At 42.2% G+C, this 26,306-nt stretch overlaps 1 protein-coding gene across 5 annotated transcripts in view; it reads right to left on the bottom strand.

Annotated features, from left to right (window-relative positions):
- LOC106604462 (ecto-NOX disulfide-thiol exchanger 2) overlaps positions 1 to 26,306 on the bottom strand; it is a 312,275-nt gene that overhangs the window by 30,103 nt on the left and 255,866 nt on the right. For 4 of the 5 annotated variants that reach the window (XM_014199101.3, XM_014199098.3, XM_045717984.2 and 1 more), the window contains 4 exons: positions 24,151 to 24,357; positions 15,553 to 15,786; positions 9,601 to 9,813; positions 2,106 to 2,212 (listed from right to left, as the gene is read on the bottom strand). In XM_014199101.3, the coding sequence (XP_014054576.1) occupies positions 2,106 to 2,212; positions 9,601 to 9,813; positions 15,553 to 15,786; positions 24,151 to 24,357 (761 nt within the window). The remainder of the gene's footprint in view (positions 1 to 2,105; positions 2,213 to 9,600; positions 9,814 to 15,552; positions 15,787 to 24,150; positions 24,358 to 26,306) is intronic. The other variant, XM_014199102.3, reaches the window with a different exon arrangement.

The following is a 26,306-nucleotide window of genomic DNA, read 5'->3' as shown; positions in this document are numbered from 1 at the left end:
CAAGGCCGGTCCAAAAGGCATCGGGCCGTGCTTACTGAGGTGTAGCCTACAGTGTCGCCTGAAATAAAATGTTAGAAATACCCATCCATGTGCTACGCCCACCGTTTGCAAAACACCCCAAAAAAGACGGCCGGTCCGGGATAGGACCAAAACAAGACGCCCAAAAGACGTCTGCGTCGGTCTGTGCTCACTGGGGTGTAGTCTACCGTGTCGGCGATTTTACCAATGGGATTTTACGAATGCCCTTCCATCCATTCGGGTTGGTCCACGCATTTAAGTCCATTCCCTCATTTTCATGGCTCTGATATGTGGTAATGATAAAAAGTGATGTAATGGCCTAATTTTTATTGACATTATGCTTTAATTATTGTGAATGGCTCATGTTTTACTCTGGCTATATCTGCTACACAATTTATGTTAGATAGTTTTTGTTGTTGACAGAACGTTGGTGGAGTGCCGCAGCGATACGTCTCTCCAACAGCACCCTAGAGAGGAGTGTTGGAAATAGACAAGCAACATATTTTGCTGCCCTGCCTTTGACAAAGTGGGCACTGCTTATCACAGGGCAGCATCAGTGCTCACCTAAAAAGCCCATATGCCACTGGTTGTGAAAAATTGTCATTGTTTTGGGGCAGAATTACAAGGTTTTGTGTGTTGTTGGTGCATCTTGGTCAGTTCAGCTCATAAAATGCAGCTCGTCAATCTGCCGCCTAATCCTGCCTAATGAGCGGGCTTGGCCCTGTTTGCAGACGTGTGCAGCCCTGCAATAACAAACTTGACGCAGGACCGCCATTTTGAGTAGCTAATTGCGTTGCGTATGTACGTAAGGTATAAATTAGGCTTTAGTTGTCATTTTCGCTTAGTGAGGAGTGACGTCACTAGTCGACACACACCTACCTTTAGAGCAGAAGATTCCCTAGTCTGAGATCAAGACATACCAAACATACCTGCTATATCTCAGAGTGAGTCCATCACGATGTACACACACCTAAACACACAGCTACCAACCCATTACAATTTATACCGTCAGTTACACATTCATATGACACTGTACAAATACAAATTCTTCTCACTTTACAGAATGCCTAAACACTTTCACAGGCAAACTGCATGAAGAGTTTATAATGAATGTGTTCCACTCGTTTGTAATTTATCTCCTGCACTAGGATCTCCAAAGGAAAGATAAACCATCTCCAGCCTGTGATCCATGGTGACTGTTTCGGTGTTGCTATGAGACAGAGATTAGGCAGTTAATTACATACCAAATCTGCTTTTTTACACACTAACACCCTCAGAGATTTGTACCCAGATCAAACTTACCCGTTTGGCACTAAAATGACAGCAGCACCACACTTGAGCACCCTCCATTAAAGAGGAAAACATGTTTGAGGTAATTAATGCAGCGGTTGTTGGATAGGAAGTAATGAACAAAATAGAGAACAAATCTTGCCAGATTTCATTAGTTAATACCTGAGTATCTCAACATGGAGCATGGTTATTGGTTCATCTATTGGAAGAAAGCACAGTCAGTAATAACAGAAAGAGAGTATACACGTGTGATGAAGTGTTCTGCACAGAGACCAGTCCAGGGTACTCTGGTTGACTTAAAGGGTGAGTTACCTGTTTCTGGCAGTGAGACTGAGCACTCACCGGGCTGGAGTGGCTGGGACCTGGACCTGACCGGAGCACCCACTCTGGGACTGAATTAAGTAGAGAGCCTGGGTGTAGCCTAGCATTCAGCCTAGCTATAGCATTTACTTTACCTCTTAGGCTAGTACTTAATGTTGATGTTCTACTATCTCAGTTCCTTGATACTACTAGAGGAATACCACAAGGTTCCCCTTTTCCAGTTATATTAAGGTAAGTTTTAGGATCGTGCTGAGTGTAGTTTAAAAGCTGGTGTTTACTTTTACACTGTTTAACACAAATCATCCTGCCAAGACAACACCATGAATTCCACAAAAAGTAGTTAGAATCCGGAATCCTGGAGAGATGGGGATGCTCACATAATGTTCACATAAAGGACACAATAATATGTAGACTATACTGCACTTCACCAAATGAATAGAAGATGTGAATAATTGTAGAAATAGTAAAGGACCAACCTCTGCTTGCTTGCGCCACATGTCCAGGTTCTTGCGTTGAGCTTTGGAGAAATGGTCCCATGCCTTTTGTTTGGAAGCAGCGTGGAATACAGACACAATCTGCTCAACTGTGGCAGGGGATGCAGGGGCCAGTTTACCGTCCAGAGAGAGAGGGGGCGGGTGGGAAGGAGCAGAGGAGTGAGAAAGTGGAATCAGGTAGGAAGGCACTTCACTGTATGTTCATGTTGATGTGTTTTCAATGTTCTATTCTGCTCTATAGTACAGTCTGTTCTGGGTCAGTGTCTAGAGGGGGGAGGTGGGATGGGGTGGAGAAGGAACCCACCATATCTCAAGGTGACCACAGAGCGCCCGTCCTAAAACACAAGACGGTGCTGAAAGCTACAGGAGGACCAGACCGCAACCAGCAGGCTCCTGCTCCCCTCTCACCCCCCCAGACAATGGGCAGGTGCACACAAACACACCCCCTCCTCCTCAGGGACATAGACTCTCAGTAGAGACTGACAGTAGAACAAGGGAATTCTCTAAGGAGGGACAGAGAGAGGCCATCTTATAAAGAGATCAAAGTATATACCTCTAACTGAAAGCCTCTTTTCCTCTCAAACATCTCCTGTTTTTAATGACCACAACACTTCTCACCTTCATCGACTCTCAGATGCTTGGAATGCCATAATCAAAGAGTGTAGAGTTCAGACTTAATGAAGGAAATGCCTGTTTCTATCTGAGAGTGGGGCTGCGTGTCAAATGAGATCCTATTCTCTATATAGTGCCCATAGGGCTCTGGTCTAAAGTACAGTAGTGCACTATATAGGGAGCAGGGTGCCATTTGGGACCAACTTGGCTCTCCTCATTACTGTCCTCACTGTGCGTTAGATAGGAGTGCTGATCTTAATGTCACTGTATATCTTTAAAGAGGAGGTATCTCTAACGACCACTCAATAATAAAGACCCTGAAATCTGATCAGATTTGAAAGAGGTAGTCTAGAGTGTTGGGGATGAGAGAGATGGTGGGTGGTCTAATCCCTGAGGAAGAGAAGCGCGAGATTATGAAAGAGTGAGAGGGTGAGCAACTATGACTCAGAGCTCAAGGCTGGAGGAGGAGAGCTGCTGGAAGACACTTCTGTTCATCACTCCATCCTAACCACACCTGCGATTGACAGTTAGGCCTCGTCTTAACCACCCCCAGATTAGTTACCAAAACACTTCAGTGTGTGAACCCAGAGCAGGGAGAAAGGATTCAATAGACGACAATAGATGAGATTGTGAGACTGTGCTAACTTTTCATTTCTCATAATTAGTGTGTGTGTGTGTGTGTGTGTGTGTGTGTGTGTGTGTGTGTGTGTGTGTGTGTGTGTGTGTGTCAGAATGACCCGTTTACCTACCTGTTGATATAATGCAGCATCACATAATCACAGATTGTCCAGACAGAGTACTCACACATAACATAGCGATATAAAACTATTCAACAACTCATAATGTAATGTGCGGCTTTGAAAAAGCCTGTGAAAAGCCTGGTAAATATGAATGTGGCTTTTGTTGACAGAACGACAGTGTGAACCTGTCTCCCGGGACACCTTTTGTTGACAGAACGACAGTGTGAACCTGGCTCCCAGGACACCTTTCGTTGACAGAACAATAGTGTGAACCTGTCTCCTGGGACACCAAATTCTGTGTTTACATTTGTATGTGTGGAACTGTAGAGAAAGACAAACTCATGAATATAACTAAGTGTTTGTGTGGATTATTGTGATGGAGGATGGTGGCCTTTAAAAGACAACGAGAACAGAGCGAGAGAGAGAGAGGGAAAGAGAGAAAGAGACCAACTTTGCTCTTTCCAATATTTGTATTACTGTATAAACAGGAACCGATTATGTGGTATATCTCAATATCCATACTAACACAGTACTCAGTATGCACACTACTGTAAGTGGTGTATCACCAAAGATATCTGAACTCATACATGCTCTTAGCATTGGCAGTTTGTGAATCAGGTCAGCTCTAAATTTCCCTTTTTGGCTTTTCAATCATCAATATGACTCATTTCATTTCTTCCTTCAGTTCCAGTTGTTTTCATGTAGAGAGGTGTTACTTACTTTGATTCTATGGCTGAGTGGGTTCCTTCAGATGAGCTGTCCACAGACCAGTACAGGCTAAAGTTAACCAGAGGAGTTTGTGGGGAGCTAACCTCTAACTGGTGCTTTAACCAGGTAACACAACCATTGGGGAACCTATCACAGTGGACTATTTCTACATGCAGCCCTATATATACTGTTCTTATGGGGCCAAAAACAAACTTACCTTCTGTATCATCAAAACACATTGATCCTAAATACTAGTTCAACACACAAGATGTATACAATAGCAAGTGTATCAAGTGGTTAAAGAGTTGTTAAATCATAGGTGTTTCTTCGTTGTGTGTTATTATCTGTGGCGATTGTGTTGGTGTCAATTAGGGCTGTGGCGGTCACGAAATTTTGTCAGCCGGTGATTGTCAAGCAAATAACTAGTTGGTCTCACGGTAATTGACCGTTAATTAACAAACACATTTAGCATCTCCTGGTTTCCACACACAATCTACAAGCCACAAATGCATATCTTTGGAACATCTACATTTTAAAATGACTAATAAATCCATGTAATATAGCCTACATCTTCACAATAAGTCTATTTCAGAAAAACAGAATAGAATACTTTGAGTTGTCCTTATGTTTGGTCCTGATCTGGCTATGCCAAATGGCTGTGGGCTACACTAGTTCATTTAGCAGACAAGATTTGCTTAGAATTCCATGTCATTATTTTATATTTTATAATATGAAGACAATTGAACAAAGCTGAATATAATAGAAAGGATATTTTCTCCAAACGATTTGAGGGAGTGCCACATGCGGCTATTCTGTGTTGAGCGTTTAACAAAATAAATAGGTATTCATATATGCTTAATTTAGAGTTATTAATGTAACTTTAGTTCTACAAACGTTGGGCTACATGTTTAGATGTTTAATACATTGTAAGGCTGCATGATGCGACTAATGATGATTTGAGTCGCTTGAAAGACGAGCTGTGTTTTATTTTTTTGCGCAGGATGTACACACTTCATCAGTCTCTCATTCACAATTTGACAAGCACTTAATGCCTCAAATTTCACGGCGGCATCCCCTTTGTGTGGCTGTAATGCACCCTAAAAAAATCTATGCCTTTTGAGGCCAGTGGCTGTTCTGCCCTTGGCCCGGAGTGCTGCGCTGTGCCCTTCTATCCGAGTGCTGCGTGCTCCGAAGCACCTCTCACTCGCATGGCTCTCCATCACGTGATTAGGTATTTCTCACAGAACGTTTATCTTAAAATGTTCATAAACTATTAGGCTATTTGTAAAGTACTTAAGTAAAAATACTTTAAAGTACTACTTAAGTTGCTTTTTTGGGGGTATCTGTACTTTACTATTTATATTTGACTACTTTTACTTCACTACATTCCTTAAGAAACTATTATTCCTTTTATTCCATACATTTTCCTTGACACCCAAAAGTACTCGTAACATTTTCTTAGCAGTACAGGAAATTGGTTCAATTCACGCACTTATCAACAGAACATCCCTGGTCATCCCTACTGCCTCTAATCTGGCAGACTCAATAAACACACAATTCATTTGTAAATTATGTCTGAATGTTGGAGTGCACCCCTGGCTATCCGTAAATTAAAAAAACAAGAAAATGGTGCCGTCTGGTTTGCTTAATATAAGGATTTGATAAGATTTATTATTTTACTTTTGATACTAAAGTATATTTCAACAATTACACTTACTTTTGATACTTAAGTATATTTTAAACCAAATACTTTTACTCAAGTAGAATTTTACCGGGTGACTTAAACTTTTTTCATTTTCTATTAAGCCATCTTTACTTTTACTCAAGTATGACAATTGGGTACTTTTTCCACCAGTGTCCTGTTGTAAAGATAAGCAGTTTGCTTAACTTCTTGGTGACAGGGGGCAGTATTCAGAAATTCAGATTAATAACATGTTCAAATTAAACTGTCTGCTACTCGGGCCCAGAAGGTAGGATATGCATATTATTAGTAGATTTGGATAGAAAACACTCTGAAGTTTCTAAAACTGTGAGTATAACAGAACTCATATGGCAGGCAAAAACCTGAGAAGAAAATCCAACCAGGAAGTGACTTGTAGTTTTTCTATTTAATCCCTATTCAAACTACAGTGTCTGTGGGGTCATTTTGCACTTCCTAAGGCTTCCACTAGATGTCAACAGTCTTTAGAACCTTGTTTTATGCTTCTCCTGTTGCTGGGCAGAGAATAGGAGCTGACTCAAGCCTGGGACCAACGAGTTGTTTACTGCCCGGGCACGCAAGCGCACCTTTCCTTCTTTTTCCTCTGTAATGAATACGCTATTGTCCGGTTGGAATATTATTGAAGATTTATGTTAAAAAGACCCTAAGGATTGATTGTAAACATCGTTTGACATGTTTCTACGAGCGGTAATGGAACTATTTGACTTTTCGTCTCTGGTTTTGCGCTCTCGCGTTATGCCTTTGGATTAGTGATCTGAACGCGCGAACAAAACGGAGGTATTTGGACATAATTATGGAGTTTATCGAACAAAACAAACATTTCTTGTGGAAGTGGGAGTCCTGGGAGTGCATTCTGACAAAGATCAGCAAAGGTAAGTGAAGATTTATAATACTAATTCTGAGTTTAGTTGACTCCAGAACTTGGCGGGTAACTGTAAAGCTTGCTTTGATGGCTGAGCTCTGTACTAAGAATATTGAAAAATGTGCTTTCGCCGTAAAGCTATTTTAAAATCTGACACAGCGGTTGCATTAAGGAGAAGTGTATCTATAATTCTTTCAATAACTGTTGTAAATTTTTTCTAACGTTTATGAGTATTTATGTAAATTGATGTGCTTATTCACCGGGGGTTTTGGAGGGAATACATTTTCTGAACATCACGCGCCAATGTAAAATGGGGTTTATGGATATAAATATGAACTTTATCAAGCAAAACATACATGTATTGTATAACATTGAGTCCTGGGAGCGTCATCTGATGAAGATCAAAAGTTAGTGATTATTTTAGCTGTATTTCTGGTTTTTATGACCTCTCCTTGCTTGGAAAATGGTTGTGTGGTTTTTCTTGTTTAGGCGCTGTCTTAACATAATCTAATGTTATGCTTTCACCGTAAAGCCTTTTTGAAATCGGACACTGTGGTTGGATTAAGGAGAATCTTATCTTTAAAATGGTGTATAATACTTGTATGTTTGAGAAAATTGAATTATGAGATTCTTGTTGTTTTGAATTTGCCGCCCTGCTATTTCACTGGCTGTTGATTGTGTGTACCGCGGGTGGGACGCTAGCGTCCCAGATGTCAATATTAGGAAAGTTGAGAAATATATTAGGCCTTAGCCTATAGAAAGCTAATGGGATTCTCTTTTTAATAGAGGCAATCACTCTGTATTCTCACTCAATTGCATAGCCTATAGAAATGTTGCACAACATGAGCTCATGGGCTCTCATGAAGTTTTTGAATAGATTTTCAATGACATTTGCATTGATGTCAGAGTGATTAGAGGGACAATATAGTGCTTAGTACCAGGCAGTTAGCAAGTAGGCTACTAAGGACCATCGGCAGCATCAGAGCTTGGAGAAGCCTAATTACCGTGACTAAACGGTCACGTGGAATTTGACTGCCTTCACAACTTGTGACCGCTGGTGTGGCGATAATACGGTCACCGCAACAGCCCTAGTGTCAATCATATTCAAGTGTCACTGAAGCATGTCATTGAAGCTGAGTTTTCATGAATCCTACAATAGAAAGAATACTTAGTACATAAAAAGTTACTGTATGTGCTATCAATATTTCACAAAGCCCCAATGACAGGTCATTGCCATTCAATTATCACTTGAGTGACTTCAAATAGTCCTTTTGCAAGGTAGTGCTACCCATCACAGGTTTCCTGCAACCTCAGACATTTATCTCTCTATTCCCCCCAGGTGAATGTGAGTATATGACAGTTGTGTTATATCTTGATTCTTAGTGTCAGGCACGTCACAGCTGTGAGATACAGAGAGGCTGCCACAGCGCAAGTTGAAGCAGGTTTATACAACTATGTTTTTTCCCTTTGGAAAAATGAACAGGAGCTAAAGCTGAAAAGCTGACAGACAAGAGTTACGTCTGCAGACTACCAACATGCCCCTGGGTAGTCCCGGCCTCAAGCTAAACAGAGAGGCAACATGACACAGGAGTTCCCTAGTTGGAACTCAACATTGGAATAGGAATGGGATATGCACTGGGACTTTGTGGATGATACTACCTGAATGTCTCTGGCAGACCTTGGTGCTATGTGAATGTCTCTGGCAGACCTTGGTACTATGTGAAAGTCTCTGGCAGACCTTGGTACTATGTGAAAGTCTCTGGCAGACCTTGGTACTATGTGAATGTCTCTGGCAGACCTTGGTACTATGTGAATGTCTCTGGCAGACCCTGGTACTATGTGAATGTCTCTGGCAGACCCTGGTACTATGTGAATGTCTCTGGCAGACCTTGGTACTATGTGAAAGTCTCTGGCAGACCTTGGTACTATGTGAATGTCTCTGGCAGACCTTGGTACTATGTGAATGTCTCTGGCAGACCCTGGTACTATGTGAATGTCTCTGGCAGACCCTGGTACTATGTGAATGTCTCTGGCAGACCCTGGTACTATGTGAATGTCTCTGGCAGACCCTGGTACTATGTGAATGTCTCTGGCAGACCTTGGTACTATGTGAATGTCTCTGGCAGACCTTGGTACTATGCGAATGTCTCTGGCAGACCCTGGTACTATGCGAATGTCTCTGGCAGACCCTGGTACTATGTGAATGTCTCTACCTGACCCAGGTAGTCTAATAGTTCTGACTGATCCAGGGTCAGATTTACAGGGGTCTACAGTGAGATCAGCACCAGTACCTAAAAGCCTCAGTGAATCGGCTGACAGTTGCTCTCCTCAGATAGAGGTGTTAATTACTATGAGAGACAGAGACAGGAAGAAAGAGAAGAAAGATGGGAGATGGAGAGAGAAGTGGCCACTCTGGGCCTAATGATGATGCGCTAATAGCTCCCTAAATAACCGGTTCAATGTTATTGCTGTGATCACTGGCCTTTACCAGGCAAACTGCCCCAAATCTACTCCTGCAAAGAGTAATCCCAAAGAGTGGGTCTTCAGAAGTGCTATCCTCGGTTTGTGTGCAGCCATGCATGTGTGTGAGTGTGTGTTTGCAGAAAAGACCATCTCTGTTCCATGTCCCTGGGTATTTGATCGATCATGTATGGAGCACTGACCTGGAACTTGTGACATGAAAATCACTTGAGGGTGGAGAACGTTTAGAGGGACAATGTGACGTTGCCTCAAAGGGAATGCCACAAGTGGTTCGATGTTGACCCTGACCCTGTTGTGTGGGACATGGTTCTCTGTGTGTGTGTGTGTGTGTGTGTCAGCCTGGTGTGTACTCACATTGTGCCAGGATGCCAGACAGGGCGGTCTTGAACTTGTCCTTGGCCACCTCCAACTCCTTCTCGTGGGTGGCCTTCTGACTCATCAGCTGGCGGATGTGGCTGTTGGACGACTGGATCATGGAGTAGAAGTTGTTTGCGTTACGACGGTTCACCTCACCGCGTTCTACCCAGGTCAGCAGCACGTGCACAGCCTCCGCAAACGCTGCTTCATCTGAGGAGAGGGTTAAGGTAAGACTTAAGGTCAGCGGTTTGTTTGGGGTAAGGTTACGATTAGCGGCGAAAATAAATGCAAAGTTAGGTTAAGGGATATGAATCCATTTGTGGTTTGAAACATAGGCAGGAATTAGAACATACATTTATGAATTAAATAATTAATTCAACAGGATCTCTATGGTCTGAAAGTTCTTCTGTCCTATTTATCCTGGCCTGAAAGAGAACAGAGGAAAGGCGATACAGAGATGGCAGAGAGGCAGGAAGTCACAGCTTTTGGCGAACAACCCATTTCAAATCAAATTGTATTTGTCACATTTGCCGAACACAACAGATGTAAACCTTACAGTAAAATGCTTACTTACAAGACGTTAACTGACAACGCAGTTTTAAGAAATTTCCCCCCCAAAAAAGTAAGAGATAAGAATAACAAATTAAAGAGCAGCAGTAAATAACAATAGCGGGGCTATATACATGGGGTACCGGTACAGAGTCAATGTGCGGGTGCACCGGTGTCGAGGTAATTGAGGTAATATGTACATGTAGGTAGAATTAATAAAGTGACTATGCATAGATAATAGGAGTAGCAGCAGCATGGGGGGGGGGGGGGGGGCAACACAAATAGCCTTAAGTCTTATGGCTTGGGGGTAGAAGCTGTTTAGAAGCCTCTTGGACATAGACTTGAAGACTGAGGATCTTTGCTATAACGTGACACTTCCTACGGCTCCCATAGGCTCTCAGAGCCCGGGAAAAAGCTGAACGATATCGAGGCAGCCTCTGGCTGAAACACTATCGCGTTTGGCAAGTGGCCGTTCAGAGTACTATGGGCTTAGGCGCGTGCCCGAGTCGACCCCATGCTTTATTTTCTTTCGTCTGTTTACCTAAACGCAGATTCCCGGTCGGAATATTATTGCTTTTTTATGAGAAAAATGGCAAAAAATTAATTTTAAACAACGGTTGACATGCTTCGAAGAACGGTAATGGAATATTTACAATTTTTTTGTCACGAATTGCGCCATGCTCGTCACCCTTATTTACCCTTTCGGATATTGTTGGAACGCACGAACAAAACGCCGCTATTTGGATATAACTATGGATGATTTTGAACCAAACCAACATTTGTTATTGAAGTAGAAGTCCTGGGAGTGCATTCTGACGAAGAACACCAAAGGTAATAACATTTTTCTTATAGTAAATCTGACTTTGATGAGTGCTAAACTTGCTGGGTGTCTAAATAGCTAGCCCTGTGATGCCGGGCTATCTACTGAGAATATTGCAAAATGTGCTTTCACCGAAAAGCTATTTTAAAATCGGACATATCGAGTGCATAGAGGAGTTCTGTATCTATAATTCTTAAAATAATTGTTATGCTTTTTGTGAACGTTTATCGTGAGTAATTTAGTAAATTCACCGGCAGTGTTCGGTGGGAATGCTAGTCACATGCTAGTCACATGCTAATGTAAAAAGCTGTTTTTTGATATAAATATGAACTTGATTGAACAAAACATTAATGTATTGTATAACATAATGTCCTAGGGTTGTCATCTGATGAAGATCAAAGGTTAGTGCTACATTTAGCTGTGGTTTGGGTTTATGTGACATTATATGCTAGCTTGAAAAATGGGTGTCTGATTATTTCTGGCTGGGTACTCTGCTGACATAATCTGTTTTGCTTTCGTTGTAAAGCCTTTTTGAAATCGGACAGTGTGGTTAGATTAATGAGAGTCTTGTCTTTAAAATGGTGTAAAATAGTCATATGTTTGAAAAATTGAAGTTTTTGCATTTTTGAGGAATTTGAATAACGCGCCACGGGATTACACTGGCTGTTGAGTAGGTGGGACGCAAGCGTCTCACCTAGCCCATAGAGGTTAAAGGGAGTGCTCCTAACCGCAGCTTGTTACCTGTAAAAAAGACACCTGTCCACAGAAGCAATCAATCAGATTCCAAACTCTCCACCATGGCCAAGACCAAAGAGTTCTCCAAGGATGTCAGGGACAAGATTGTAGACCTACACAAGGCTGGAATGGGCTACAAGACCATCGCCAAGCAGCTTGGTGAGAAGGTGACAACATTTGGTGCGATTATTCGCAAATGGAAGAAACACAAAAGAACTGTCAATATCCCTCGGCCTGGGGCTCCATGCAAGAGCTCACCTCGTGGAGTTGCAATGATCATGAGAATGGTGAGGAATCAGCCCAGAACTACACGGGAGGATCTTGTCAATGATCTCAAGGCAGCTGGGACCATAGTCACCAAGAAAACAACACACTACGCCGTGAAGGACTGAAATCCTGCAGCGCCCGCAAGGTCCCCCTGCTCAAGAATACATATACATGCCCGTCTGAAGTTTGGCAATGAACATCTGAATGATTCAGAGGACAACTGGTGAAAGTGTTGTGGTCAGATGAGACCAAAATGGAGCTCTTTGGCTTCAACTCACCTCGCCGTGTTTGGAGGAGGAGGAATGCTGCCTATGACCCCAAGAACACCATCTCCACCGTCAAATATGGAGGTGGAAACATTATGCTTTGGGGGTGTTTTTCTGCTAAGGGGACAGGACAACTTCACCGCATCAAAGGGACGATGGGCGGGGCCATGTACCGTCTAATCTTGGGTAAGAACATCCTTCCCTCAGCCAGGGCATTGAAAATGGGTCATGGATGGGTATTCCAGCATGACAATGACCCAAAACACACGGCTAAGGCAACAAAGGAGTGGCTCAAGAAGAAGCACATTAAGGTCCTGGAGTGGCCTAGCCAGTCTCCAGACCTTAATCCCATAGAAAATCTGTGGAGGGAGCTGAAGGTTCGAGTTGCCAAACGTCAGCCTCGAAACTTCAATGACTTGGAGTGGGACAAAATCCCTCCTGAGATGTGTGCAAACCTGGTGGCCAACTACAAGAAACGCCTGACCTCTGTGATTGCCAACAAGGGTTTTGCCACCAAGTACTAAGTCATGTTTTGCAGAGGGGTCAAATACTTATTTCCCCCATTAAAATGCAAATCATTTTATAACATTTTTTACATGCATTTTTGTTGTTGTTATTCTGTCTCTCACTGTTCAAATAAACCTACCATTAAAATTATAGACTGATCATTTCTTTGTAAGTGGGCAAACACACAAAATCAGCAGGGGATCAAATACTTTTTCCCCCCACTGTACATGTACACACTACCTCAATCAGCCTGACTAACCGGTGTCTGTATGTAGCCTCGCTACTTTTACAGCCTCGCTACTGTTTTTCACTGTCTTTTTACTGTTGTTTTTATTTCTTTACTTACCCATTGTTCACCTAATACCTTTTTTGCACTATTGGTTAGAGCCTGCAAGTAAGCATTTCACTGTAAGGTCTACATCTGTTGTATTCGGCGCATGTGACAAATAAACTTTCATTTGATTCACCTGGTCAGTCTATTGCATTGAAATAGCAGGTGTTCTTAATGTTTTGTCCACTCTGTGTACATGTTCACACACTAAGATCGAGAGGGCTTTTGATTTATTTAAGGTGAAGCCCCGAAGGTGTCATAACCAGAGGTCCCTGAGGTGTTCGTGTGTATCTATAGAAAGATGTAGGTTTCCAGGCTCTCCACAGTCACTAGTCCTCCCCAACAACTACAGGTCCATTATCAATACACACACAATATCTATACTAGTCAATCATTGACAATGACCAGGGCCCAATAAAATATCATATCTGGACAAAATGAGAGTTTATCTGTTGTATAGAAGCAGCATCCAAAATGGCACCCTTTTCCCTATAGAGTGCACTACTTTTTTAAAGTAGTGCACTCACATTCAGAAGTCTAAGTTGTACAAGTTGTTGGAGGGGATATTTACGTACTTCAGCAGTGGGGACATGCTTTACACTATCTTTAAGCATATAAATACACAAGCACGAATGCACGCACAATCATTAAAACTTTAAAACTAAACCCAGAGGATTAAAACTAAACCCAGAGGAGGACCACAGTGTAACACTGTACACCAAACTAAACCCAGAGGAGGACCACTGTGTAACACTGTACACCAAACTAAACCCAGAGGAGGACCACAGTGTAACACTGTACACCAAACTAAACCCAGAGGAGGACCACTGTGTAACACTGTACACCAAACTAAACCCAGAGGAGGACCACAGTGTAACACTGTACACCAAACTAAACCCAGAGGAGGACCACTGTGTAACACTGTACACCAAACTAAACCCAGAGGAGGACCACTGTGTAACACTGTACACCAAACTAAACCCAGAGGAGGACCACAGTGTAACACTGTACACCAAACTAAATCCAGAGGAGGACCACTGTGTAACACTGTACACCAAACTAAACCCAGAGGAGGACCACTGTGTAACACTGTACATTGTGTACCAGTTGATCAGCTTGATGTGAGGGCATTTTGAAGTTAAACCTTACTAATGCTTGTGTACTAAATCATCTGTGTTTAAGCCTGGACTTTGGGTTTGAGATTGTCATATAAACTAACATATATAGGATAGAAAAGTGTGTGCACGCATTAATAGAGTCCTGACTGTGTGTGTAGAATGACCCCATGATGTCTGGCCACTCAGCCAAGATTGACAGAAACTGACTGGTTCCTCTTGATCGGAGACAGACTAAAGGTTATAGCCTGCACACCAGTAACAGAGCTATTGTTCTGTCTGGAGCCTGTTTCTGGGCCAAAGATTCATGTTTTGTGTGTGTGTGTGTGACCAGTACAACCATACATCATCTGGGCCGACAGTCAAAGGCACTTGCTTGCCCAACTTGGGGGAACCGTAGAGCTACTGTTAGAGGAAGTATGTCTGGAGTGACTTCCTGTCATTCTGGCCCCTGTTGTTCTCACTCAGTTGCGACAGACTGAGGCAACCTTTTCACCCAGTTGTCTCCCCTCACACACACATTGGGTCACGTGTTTTGCAGATGCTTGCATGGGGCAGCTTGACTATATAAATGATCCTGTACTCTTTGTACAGGAGGCTCTCACTCCATCTCACCTGCGTGGGCGGGGTCAACCAGCCTCCTCATTATAATAGGTTTTTAATAAAAGTAATACCTTGATTGATTATTGATTTTGCCTCTCCTCATTAGTTAAAGGTAGAATTTCCACCACATTGATAATGTATGAGTTTTGTATTCTGTGTGTGTCCTTGTGTGTTTTTATTCTCTGTCTCTCTCTGTACTGTGTGTGTGTGTGTGTGTGTGTGTGTGCGTGTGTGTGTGTATGTATGTGAGAACATGCATGTGTCTGTGTGCCGTGTGTGTGTAAACGTTTCTATATCTCTATTTTGTGTGAATGTGTAAACGTTTCTATATCTCTATTTTGTGTGAGTGTGTAAACGTTTCTATATCTCTATTTTGTGTGAGTGTGTAAACGTTTCTATATCTCTATTTTGTGTGAATGTGTAAACGTTTCTATATCTCTATTGTGTGTGAATGTGTAAACGTTTCTATATCTCTATTTTGTGTGAGTGTGTAAACGTTTCTATATCTCTATTTTGTGTGAGTGTGTAAACGTTTCTATATCTCTATTTTGTGTGAGTGTGTAAACGTTTCTATATCTCTATTTTGTGTGAATGTGTAAACGTTTCTATATCTCTATTTTGTGTGAATGTGTAAACGTTTCTATATCTCTATTTTGTGTGAGTGTGTAAACGTTTCTATATCTCTATTTTGTGTGAGTGTGTAAACATTTCTATATCTCTATTTTGTGTGAGTGTGTACTGTGTGTGTAGCCCCACCTTTGATCTTGTCCCCCAGCTGGCAACACTCGTGGTCTGAGTAATGGACGATGGGTGGAGGGGAGGGGGGTCTGAAACGGTCCTCCTCCATCCTCCTGCGGTGTCTTTCCTCTCTGGCATACAGGCGCTGACGACACTCCCACTCATACAAGTCGTCTCTGGCCTGGGCAAAGTCCACATGGAGCCGCCCTGTGTCCTTCTTGTCTGTACTGGAACCCAGACGCATACGGTAGCCTGGAGGGAGAGGAAAGGGGGTTGAGGGGAGAGAGAGAGAGAGGAGGGGGGGGAGGGGAGAGAGAGAGAGAGAGAGAGAGGGGGGGGAGAGAGAGGGGGCGAGAGAGCGTTAGAACCAATTGGTAACATCACGAGTGACATTTCACTCTGCTAAACGTGCAGGTGCAGGGCGATAAAGCGTCGTAAATACCCACAAACCACTTTCTATCAGACACCTGCATCTCTCTCCTGACATCCTCTATTTGGGTTAAAACGATCTGTCCATCCATCGCTCCCCATCCCTCTGAGGCTCTCCTCTTTTTAATCTGTTGGTTCCTCTGTCACAGCTGCATCCCAGCTAAAGTAGCTTTGTGGGGCTGGAGTAAACACCTCTCTGTTCTCTAAACTAATTAGTAGAGAAGACTTAGAGACTAATTGGTCCTCTAGTGACACCCAAGCAAACACATCCATCTCTCTCCTTTTCCCTCCTTTCTCCCGCTCATCTTTCCTCTGTCTCTCGCTCTCTCTCTCCCGCTCCTATCGGTTTCTTTTTCTCTCCCTCCTGCTGTCTCACTCTTCAGTCTCTTTCACTCCTCCTCCTCTCCATTGCTGCTCATTCACTCAAATGACCCTGGGTGAAAACGGTGCTCTCACATGAACACGGCCTACTCTTTGCTTCAGGCTCCCAGATGTGATTCAATATTTCATAGGGAGACTGGAGAGCTCTGTGCTGCTGGACCACTAGGCCGATGGACTACTAAACTGTAACTAGAATGGTGGTCTGTGGAACTGGTGGTGGACATAATGTATGGGATAGTTATCCATTCTTACTGAAGAGAATAGCTAGGCCAAGTCACTTGAGACGGCTACACACACGGGTCAGTCTCACAAAACTCACATTTGACAACAACAAAAAAGTCATTTTCACAAAATGTCCTCTTGGATCACTTGTATTAGGATCTGTACTAGAGGTCGACCGATTAATTGGAATGGCCGATTAATTTGGGCCGACTTCAAGTTTTCATAACAATTGGTAATCGGTATTATTGGCCACCAATTTGCCGTTTAATATATATATATTTTTTAACACCTTTATTTAACTAGGCAAGTCAGATTAAGAACACATTCTTATTTTCAATGATGGCCTAGGAACGGGGGTTAACCTGTTGGGGCTAGGGGGCAGTATTTGCACGGCTGGATAAAAAAATGTACCCGATTTAATCTGGTTACTAATCCTACCCAGTAACTAGAATATGCATATACTTATTATATATGGATAGAAAACACTCTAAAGTTCCTAAAACTGTTTGAATGGTGTCTGTGAGTATAACAGAACTCATTTGGCAGGCAAAACCCTGAGACATTTTCTGACAGGAAGTGGATACCTGATGTGTTGTATTACCTTTAAACCTATGCCATTGAAAAACACAGGGGCTGAGGAATATTTTGGCACTTCCTATTGCTTCCACTAGATGTCACCAGCCTTTACAAAGTGTTTTGAGTCTTCTGGAGGGAGATCTGACCGAACAAGAGCCATGGAACGATGATGGCCCATTAGACACCTGGCGCGCGAGTTCATGTTGGGTACCCTCGTTCCAATACGTTATAAAAGAGAATGCATTCGTCCACCTTGAATATTATTCATGTTCTGGTTAAAAAAGGCCCTAATGATTTATGCTATACAACGTTTGACATGTTTGAACGAACAGAAATATATTTTTTCCCCTCGTTCATGAAGTGAAGTCCGGCGGGCTTAGATCATGTGCTAACAAGACGGAGATTTTTGGACATAAATGATGAGCTTTTTTGAACAAAACTACATTCGTTATGGACCTGTGATACCTGGAAGTGACATCTGATGAAGAGAATCAAAGGTAATGGATTATTTACATAGTATTTTCGATTTTAGATCTCCCCAACATGACGGCTTGTCTGTATCGCAACGCGTATTTTTCTGGGCGCAGTGCTCAGATTATTGCAAAGTGTGATTTCCCAGTAAGGTTATTTTTAAATCTGGCAAGTTGATTGCGTTCAAGAGATGTAAATCTATAATTCTTTAAATGACAATATAATATTTTACCAATGTTTTCTAATTTTAATTATTTAATTTGTGTTGCTGACTTGACTGCCGGTTATTGGAGGGAAACGATTTCCTCAACATCAATGCCATAGTAAAACGCTGTTTTTGGATATAAATATGAACTTGATAGAACTAAAAATGCATGCATTGTCTAACATAATGTCCTAGGAGTGTCATCTGATGGAGATTGTAAAAGGTTAGTGCATCATTTTAGCTGGTTTTATGGTTTTGGTGACCCTGTCTTTGAATTGACAAAACATTACACACAACTCTTGTAAATGTACTGTCCTAACATACTCTAAATTTATGCTTTCACCGTAAAACCTTTTTGAAATCGTAAAACGTGGTTAGATTAAGGAGATGTTTATCTTTCAAAGGGTGTAAAATAGTTGTATGTTTGAAAAATTTGAATTTTGACATTTATTTGGATTCAAATTTGCCGCTCTTGAAATGCACCTGCTGTTGATGGAGTGCACCACGGGTGGGACGCTAGCGTCCCACCTAGCCCATAGAGGTTAACTGCCTTGTTCAGGGGGGATTTGGGGATTCGTTTTTGCAACCTTCTGGTTACGAGTCCAACGCTCTAACCACCTGCCTTACATTGCACTCCACGAGGAGCCTGCATGGCAGGCTGACTACCTGTTACGCAAGGGCAGCAAGAAGCCAAGGTAAGTTGCTAGCTAGCATTAAACTTATCTTATAAAAAACTATCAATCTTAACATAATCACTAGTTAACTACACATGGTTGATGATATTACTAGTTTATCTAACGTGTCCTGCGTTGCATATAATCGATGCGGTGCCTGTTCATTTCTCATCGAATCACAGCCTACTTTGACAAACGGGTGATGATTTAACAAGTGCATTTGCAAAAAAAGCACTGTCGTTGCACCAATGTACCTAACCATAAACATCAATGCCTTTCTTTAAAATCAATACACAAGTATATATTTTTAAACCTGCATATTTAGTTAATATTACCTGCTAATATGAAATTGTGTCACTGGTCTTGCGTTCATTGCCTGGCTCGTTGTGAACTAATTTGCCAGAATTTTACGTAATTATGACATACCATTGAAGTTTGTGCAATGTAACAGGAATATTTAGACTTAGGGATGCCACCCGTTAGATAAAATACGGACCGGTTCCGTATTTCACTGAAAGAAAAAAAAGTTTTGTTTTCGAGATGGTAGTTTCCGGATTCGACCATATTAATGACCTAAGGCTCGTATTTCTGTGTGTTTTATTATATTATAATTAAGTCTATGATTTGATAGAGCAGTCTGACTGAGCGGTGGTAGGCACCAGCAGGCTCGTAAGCATTCATTCAAACAGCACTTTCGTGTGCTTTTGCCAGCAGCTCTTCGCAATGCTTCAAGCATTGATTGCGCTGTTTATGACTTCAAGCCTGTCAACTCCCAAGATTAGGCTGGTGTAACCGATGTGAAATGGCTAGCTAGTTAGCGGGTGCGCGCTAATAGCGTTTCAAACGTCACTCGTTCTGAGACTTGGGAGTGGTTGTTCCCGTTGCTCTGCATGGGTAACGCTGCTTCGAGGGTGGCTGTTGTCGATGTGTTCCTGGTTCGAGCCCAGGTAGGAGCGAGGAGAGGGATGGAAGCTATACTGTTACACTGGCAATACTAAAGTGCCTATAAGAACATCCAATAGTCAAAGGTACATGAAATACAAATCGTATAGAGAGAAATAGTCCTATAATTCCTATAATAACTACAACCTAGAACTTCTTACCTGGGAATATTGAAGACTCATGTTAAAATTAAAAGTAACCACCAGCTTTCATATGTTCCCATGTTCTGAGCAAGGCACTTAAACGTTAGCTTTCTTACATGGCACATATTGCACTTTTACTTTCTTCTCCAACACTTTGTTTTTGCATTATTTAAACCAAATTGAACATGTTTCATTATTTATTTGAGGCGAAATTGATTTTATTGATGTATTATATTAAGTTAATAAGTGTTCATTCAGTATTGTTGTAATTGTCATTATTACAAAAAACAAAACAAAACAAAAATATATATATAATAATAAATACAAAAATCGTCCGATTAATCGGTATCGGGAGTTTCTTGGTCCTCCAATAAATCAGTATCGGCGTTGAAAAATCATCATCGGTCGACCTCTAATCTGTACTTATTTATTTGATCATTATTGTGTTTATTGATAAGATATTATGCATTTTTCAAGGGGGGTTAATGTTAAAACAAAACTTTAAGAAAATAAAATTCTCCACAAAATGTTCATCACAGTGGAGTTATCACAAAGCTACCACCAACAGGTCCTGATCATCACCACGAAGCCAACATTATTTACAAATAGGCCTACCTAACGCAACGCTGTAAGAGGGGATACGGAGCAGATTTCTAATTATTTACCACACATCATCGCCATTAACAGTTGGAGAACAAAGGTACTGATTCTAGAAATGACTGCAGTTGATATAGACTAATAGACTAGACTAATAAATACGCTATTTGCCTTTATCAAAACAATGTTTTTGTTGCATATTTCAGTCTGGAACCTGCCGAGGTTTAGGGGGCTGTAACCTTTTCTAAATGGCACACTACAGCAGTTCACAAAAAAGCCTGAAATAGACAAGCCACATCTATTATTCCAAACCTGCAGCTCGTGGTTGGAACACATACTTCCCTACTTTTAATCAACCAGCCCATTTTGAATTTGTGATAAAGCTGTTGTGATTTGGCAAGGAATGTAGCTTGTCTACAGTTTAGTTTGTGTATCCCATCAGATACATTATATTTCTGTAGGCCTACTGGGAGCGGTGGGAACGAAATTGAGTAAGAGAAAGGGAAGAGAGACTGTAGGGAGAAGAACTGATCACTTGGCTAAGTTTCTTTTTTGTTGAGAGTCGTTAATGCACATAACAAATGGAAGGAATACTAGTCAACATGAATTAACAGTTGTCTTTGGGACAAAATTTCACCTGCCCAGAGTTGCATAGTTTGTCATTGAAAAACTGTACTGATCTCTATCAGAGATTCAGAAACCCAATACATCAGACTTGCATAATACTAAAAGCACTGCTCTTAATGCAATTGACTAAAATACCCCTTATTTCAGTATAGTACTGTAACTACATCCATGTATTTTCAAGAGTCAAAAGTGAACGTAAGCGTAAAACAAAGTTACTCATTTTTTTAAGCAATAAATGATCCAAGGTCTTTAAAGGTAATATTGGTGTACTATGACGTAGATGTGTGGTTGTAAGGTATTTTAGATGTATTTCTGGATGGAATGGGATCCTATGGGCAAATGCCTAACAAAGTATCTAAATATGTGAGATACGGACCAAAAACTGGCTTATGATATCAAATAACAGTATAAGTAAGTGCTAAAACAGGTACACATGTCAAAATGGGGCATGCACTAATTTAAGTGGCAGGGTTGCTCTTTGCTCAAATTGCAGATTGTGGCTTAAAGTAAGTTAAACGGGGTTTATACACCCCATATTTCTTGACAAACCCTATCAAATAATAAGTTCAAATCAGGAAGACTGGTCTGAATGCTTGTTTAACTTCATTAAGCAGCATAACATAATTCACTCTGGTTCCTATTATACAGGCGTAGTGGGAATTAAAACTAATGTATCATCAGCACAGTGTCTCGTTCTTCTCCACTTTCCTATTTGCCATGTGTGGAACGTCATTCACCCATTTACCTTGTAGCCTATAAGCATGGCACAAGAACGCACATTCCTCACGCTTGCTGTTTAACATACGGGCTAATTCATACAATTATGACTTTCCATTCAACAAATGGATTTATACCTTGGGATCTATTTACATGTCAATTTACCCATGTTATCTCACTTGCCATACCCCAAACTATTTAATACAATTCCATACTGCATTCTGTCTATGTTGTTCATTCAGTTAAACCTGTACTCAATTGAACTGTTTTACAAAAAAATCGATACACAATCGGTAAAAGCAGTGGTCCTAGTAAATAATTGAAGTGACCAGCACAGCACACCCATTGCCTATACATTAGAATTAGTATTACCGATATTAAGCTTCCCATTTTGGTAATGAGAAGCCCTTAGCTAAATCTGCAAAAAAAAGGAGAGTCAGCAAACAATTGACCACATCACTAAAGCCCATTCATGTCGCCATGTTGGTAAGGTAATAGTTCTAACTTTTCCCAATTAGAATTTGTTGGCCATAATGTGAGGTCAAGTGGGGTAAAGGGAGTGTTTGAGAATAAGAACCTCATTCTGAAGGCATAAGAGCAAATAAATGAACTTGTGCTCATCTAGATCAGGCTTTCCCAAACTCCGTCCTGCCCCCTGGGGGCAGACAGAATGCAGACACTTTTACTTACCCATGATGCATTCTGTCTAAAAACTGATTGGAGTTTTTACAGGAACTGGAAAAAGTTTTACTGTTTTTACGTACACTGTTTTTACGTAATAAATATAGTGTAATATAAACTTTTACTAGTATAATATTTTTAGGATTTATGGACAAACAACAGCAATATATTTGGTGTTTTATATTTTTCTAAAGTAAAATGACCAGAGAATTAAATCCGGACACATTTCAGTAATGAGAATTTGGGGTGAAAATAAATAAGACACTTTACCAAGAACTATGCATCTGAGTCTTCAGAATCATAGTTGATTTTTGCAGATGCATCATGGTTTTGTAACTCAAGTTGCTACTTACATAGTTAAAACTGGTTTCATGAGAAACAATCACTACACGCACACACATATACACAAATAGACACCACCCAGACACGCACACACAGAATAAATAATGCATAGGATATTATTGTAGAGGCCAGTGTTAAATGTACTTTGCGGGCTGTGATATATTTAGCCAGTTTGCATATAGAGAGATTTAAGATGGCATGTGTCTGGCGTCTAAAAGCTTTGATGGAAAAGGAGATAAAATATGAAAAGACCTGACTAGTGGGACTGGTACTGGAGATTACGACTGGAGACTACCACTAGGGGGTTAGCACTGGAGATTACCACTGGAGATTATGACTGGACTACTAACCTCTAGGGGGTTAGCACTGGACTACCACTGGAGATTACAACTGGACTACTAACCTCTAGGGGGTTAGCACTGGACTACCAACCACCGGGGGTGAGCACTGGACTACCAACCACCGGGGGTGAGCACTGGACTACCAACCACCGGAGATGAGCACTGGACTACCTACCACCGGAGGTGAGCACTGGACTACCGACCACCGGAGGTGAGCACTGGACTACCGACCACCGGGGGTGAGCACTGGACTACCGACCACCGGGGGTGAGCACTGGACTACCGACCACCGGGGGTGAGCACTGGACTACCGACCACCGGGGGTGAGCACTGGACTACCGACCACCGGGGGTGAGCACTGGACTACCGACCACCGGGGGTGAGCACTGGACTACCGACCACCGGGGGTGAGCACTGGACTACCGACCACCGGGGGTGAGCACTGGACTACCGACCACCGGGGGTGAGCACTGGACTACCGACCACCGGGGGTGAGCACTGGACTACCGACCACCGGGGATGAGCACTGGACTACCGACCACCGGGGGTGAGCACTGGACTACCGACCACCGGGGGTGAGCACTGGACTACCGACCACCGGGGGTGAGCACTGGACTACCGACCACCGGGGGTGAGCACTGGACTACCGACCACCGGGGGTGAGCACTGGACTACCGACCACCGGAGATTAGTACTGGACTACCGACCACCGGAGAATAGTACTGGACTACCGACCACCGGAGAATAGTACTGGACTACCGACCACCGGAGAATAGTACTGGACTACCGACCACCGGAGAATAGTACTGGACTACCGGCCACCGGAGAATAGTACTGGGCGGCCACCGGAGAATAGTACTGGGCCGGGCCACCGGAGAATAGTACTGGGCGGCCACCGGAGAATAGTACTGGGCGGCCACCGGAGAATAGTACTGGGCGGGCCACCGGAGAATAGTACTGGGCGACCACTGGAGAATAGTACTGGGCGACCACTGGAGAATAGTACTGGACTACCACTGGAGAATAGTACTGGACTACCACTGGAGATTAGTACTGGATGACCACTGGAGATTAGTACTGGACGACCACTGGAGATTAGTACTGGACGACCACTGGAGATTAATTTGCTTCATTTAGAACTATTAGGAGAGAGGACATTTACTGCACAACACCTCATTGACCAACATAGTTAAGGTCTGTGACGGAAGAGGGAGGACATTTATTGTACAACACAGCATGAAGTTTAAAAGGAAATGTAGGAAATGTACCAGACAGGAAGAGGGCTCTGTCCACAGTGAACTCTTCGGCAAATCGGATATGGCAGAAGTTCTTCTTGCTCTTGCGGATTGCGATGATCTCCCCCAACTGGCCAAATACCTCCACGATGAGCGCCTCGGTGGCGTTCTCTGGCAGACCACCCACAAACACAGTCTTACAACCGGGAGGGCGCTCCCTCATGGCCGGAAAGGGAAGGTCTGTAGATGAGAATAGAGAGGCATCAATACAGAGAACTAACCGTAAACTTGGACACTATGAATGATAAAGTATTAATTTGACCTGAGTTTAACCTGTCTGGGCTAGGGGGCAGTATTTTCACGGCCGGATGAAAAACGTACCCAATTTAAAAGAAACTAGAATATGCATATTATTAGTAGATTTGGATAGAAAACACTCTAAAGTTTCTAAAACTGTTTGAATGGTGTCTGAGTATAACAGAACTCATATGGCAGGCAAAAACCTGAGAAAAATTCAAGCAGGAAGTGGAAAGTCTGAGAATTGTAGTTCTTCTTTTGATTCTCTATCGAAGCTACAGTGTCTGTGGGGTGACGTTGCACTTCCTAAGGCTTCCATTGGCTGTCTAAAGCCTTCAGAAAGTGGTTTGAGCATTTTCCGGTCACTGGGCAGATAATAGGAGCTCAGTTACTGAGTGGTCTGCCTGGCAACAAAGGGATTGGATATGCGCAGTCACGCGAGCACGCCGTTCCTTCTTTTTCTTCTTGAATGAATACGCTATTGTCCGGTTGGAATATTATCGCAATTCTACGTAAAAAATACCATAAAGATTGATTTTAAACAGCGTTTGACATGCTTCTAAGTACGGTAATAAAACATTTAGACTTCGTCTCTCGTTCCACGCTCGCGCGTTATGCCTTTGGATAAGTGATCTGTACGCACAAACAAAACGGAGGTATTTGTACATAAATATGGATTATTTGGAACAAAAACAACATTTGTTGTGGAAGTAGCAGTCCTGGGAGTGCATTCTGATGAAGATCAGCAAAGGTAAGAGCATATTTCTAATACTAATTCTGAGTTTAGGTTGCCCCGAACTTGGCGGGTGTCTGAATAGCTCGCCGTGATGGCTGAGCTACGTACTCAGAATATTGAAAAATGTGCTTTCTCCGTAAAAGCCATTTTAAAATCTGACACAGCGGTTGCATCCAGGGGTAGTCCATCTATAATTCTTTAAATAATTGTTATATATTTTGTCAACATTTATGATGAGTATTTTTGTAAATTGATGTGCACATTCACCGGACATTTTGGTGGGAATACATTTTCTGAACATCACGCGCCAATGAAAAATGCTGTTTTTGGATATAAATATATACTTTATCGAACAAAACATACATGTATTGTGTAACATAATGTCCTAGGAGTGTCATCTGATGAAGATCGTCAAAGGTTAGTGCTTCATTTAGCGGTGTTTTGGGTTTTATTGACACATGTCCTTGCTTGGAAAATGGCTGTGTGATTATTTTTGTCTATGTACTCTCCTAACATAATCTAATGTTTTGCTTTCGCTGTAAAGCCTTTTTGAAATCGGACAATGTGGTTACATCAAGGAGAAGTGTAAGTTGAAAGTTGAATTATGACATTTGGTTGTTTTTGAATTTGCCGCCCTGATATTTCACTGGCTGTGTCCCGCAGGTGGGACGCTAGCCCATAGAAGTTAAAGGCGTTAGGCCTTTTTTTTATAGCAATGTCCAGAATCTCCTGGCTAGCATCTCCTAGTTAACATCACCATGCTTTTGAATGCACTGCCAACTGATACAATCTGTTTGCACTAGCACTTCTAAAAGCTAGCCAGATTATTATAAGCGTTGCTAACTAATCAGTTATTTTAGTTAATGATAATTACAAAATAAGTTAAATCCCCAAAACTGACCCAACCAAGTCGCACTGCTTCTTGACACAATGCCCACTTAACCCGGAAGCCAGCCGCACCAATGTGTTGGAGGAAACCCCATACACCTGGCGACCGTGTCAGCGTGCACTGCACCCAGCCAGCCACAGGAGTCACAAGAGCAAGACCACAGTGCACACGCCTGTCCTATCAATAGATTGCTAGAAGATGCATATCATTCTAGTGGGAGAAGGCTCGGCAGACTTTCTGACTAGCGAATTGAAAAGTAGACTAGTT

Source organism: Salmo salar, chromosome 05, assembly GCF_965601325.2.
Source record: "Salmo salar chromosome 05, fSalSal1, whole genome shotgun sequence".
In the NCBI taxonomy this organism is placed as follows: Eukaryota; Metazoa; Chordata; class Actinopteri; order Salmoniformes; family Salmonidae; genus Salmo; species Salmo salar.
The sequence above is the reverse complement of the archived record's forward strand: the minus strand, read 5'-3'. Positions and strand labels throughout refer to the sequence as shown.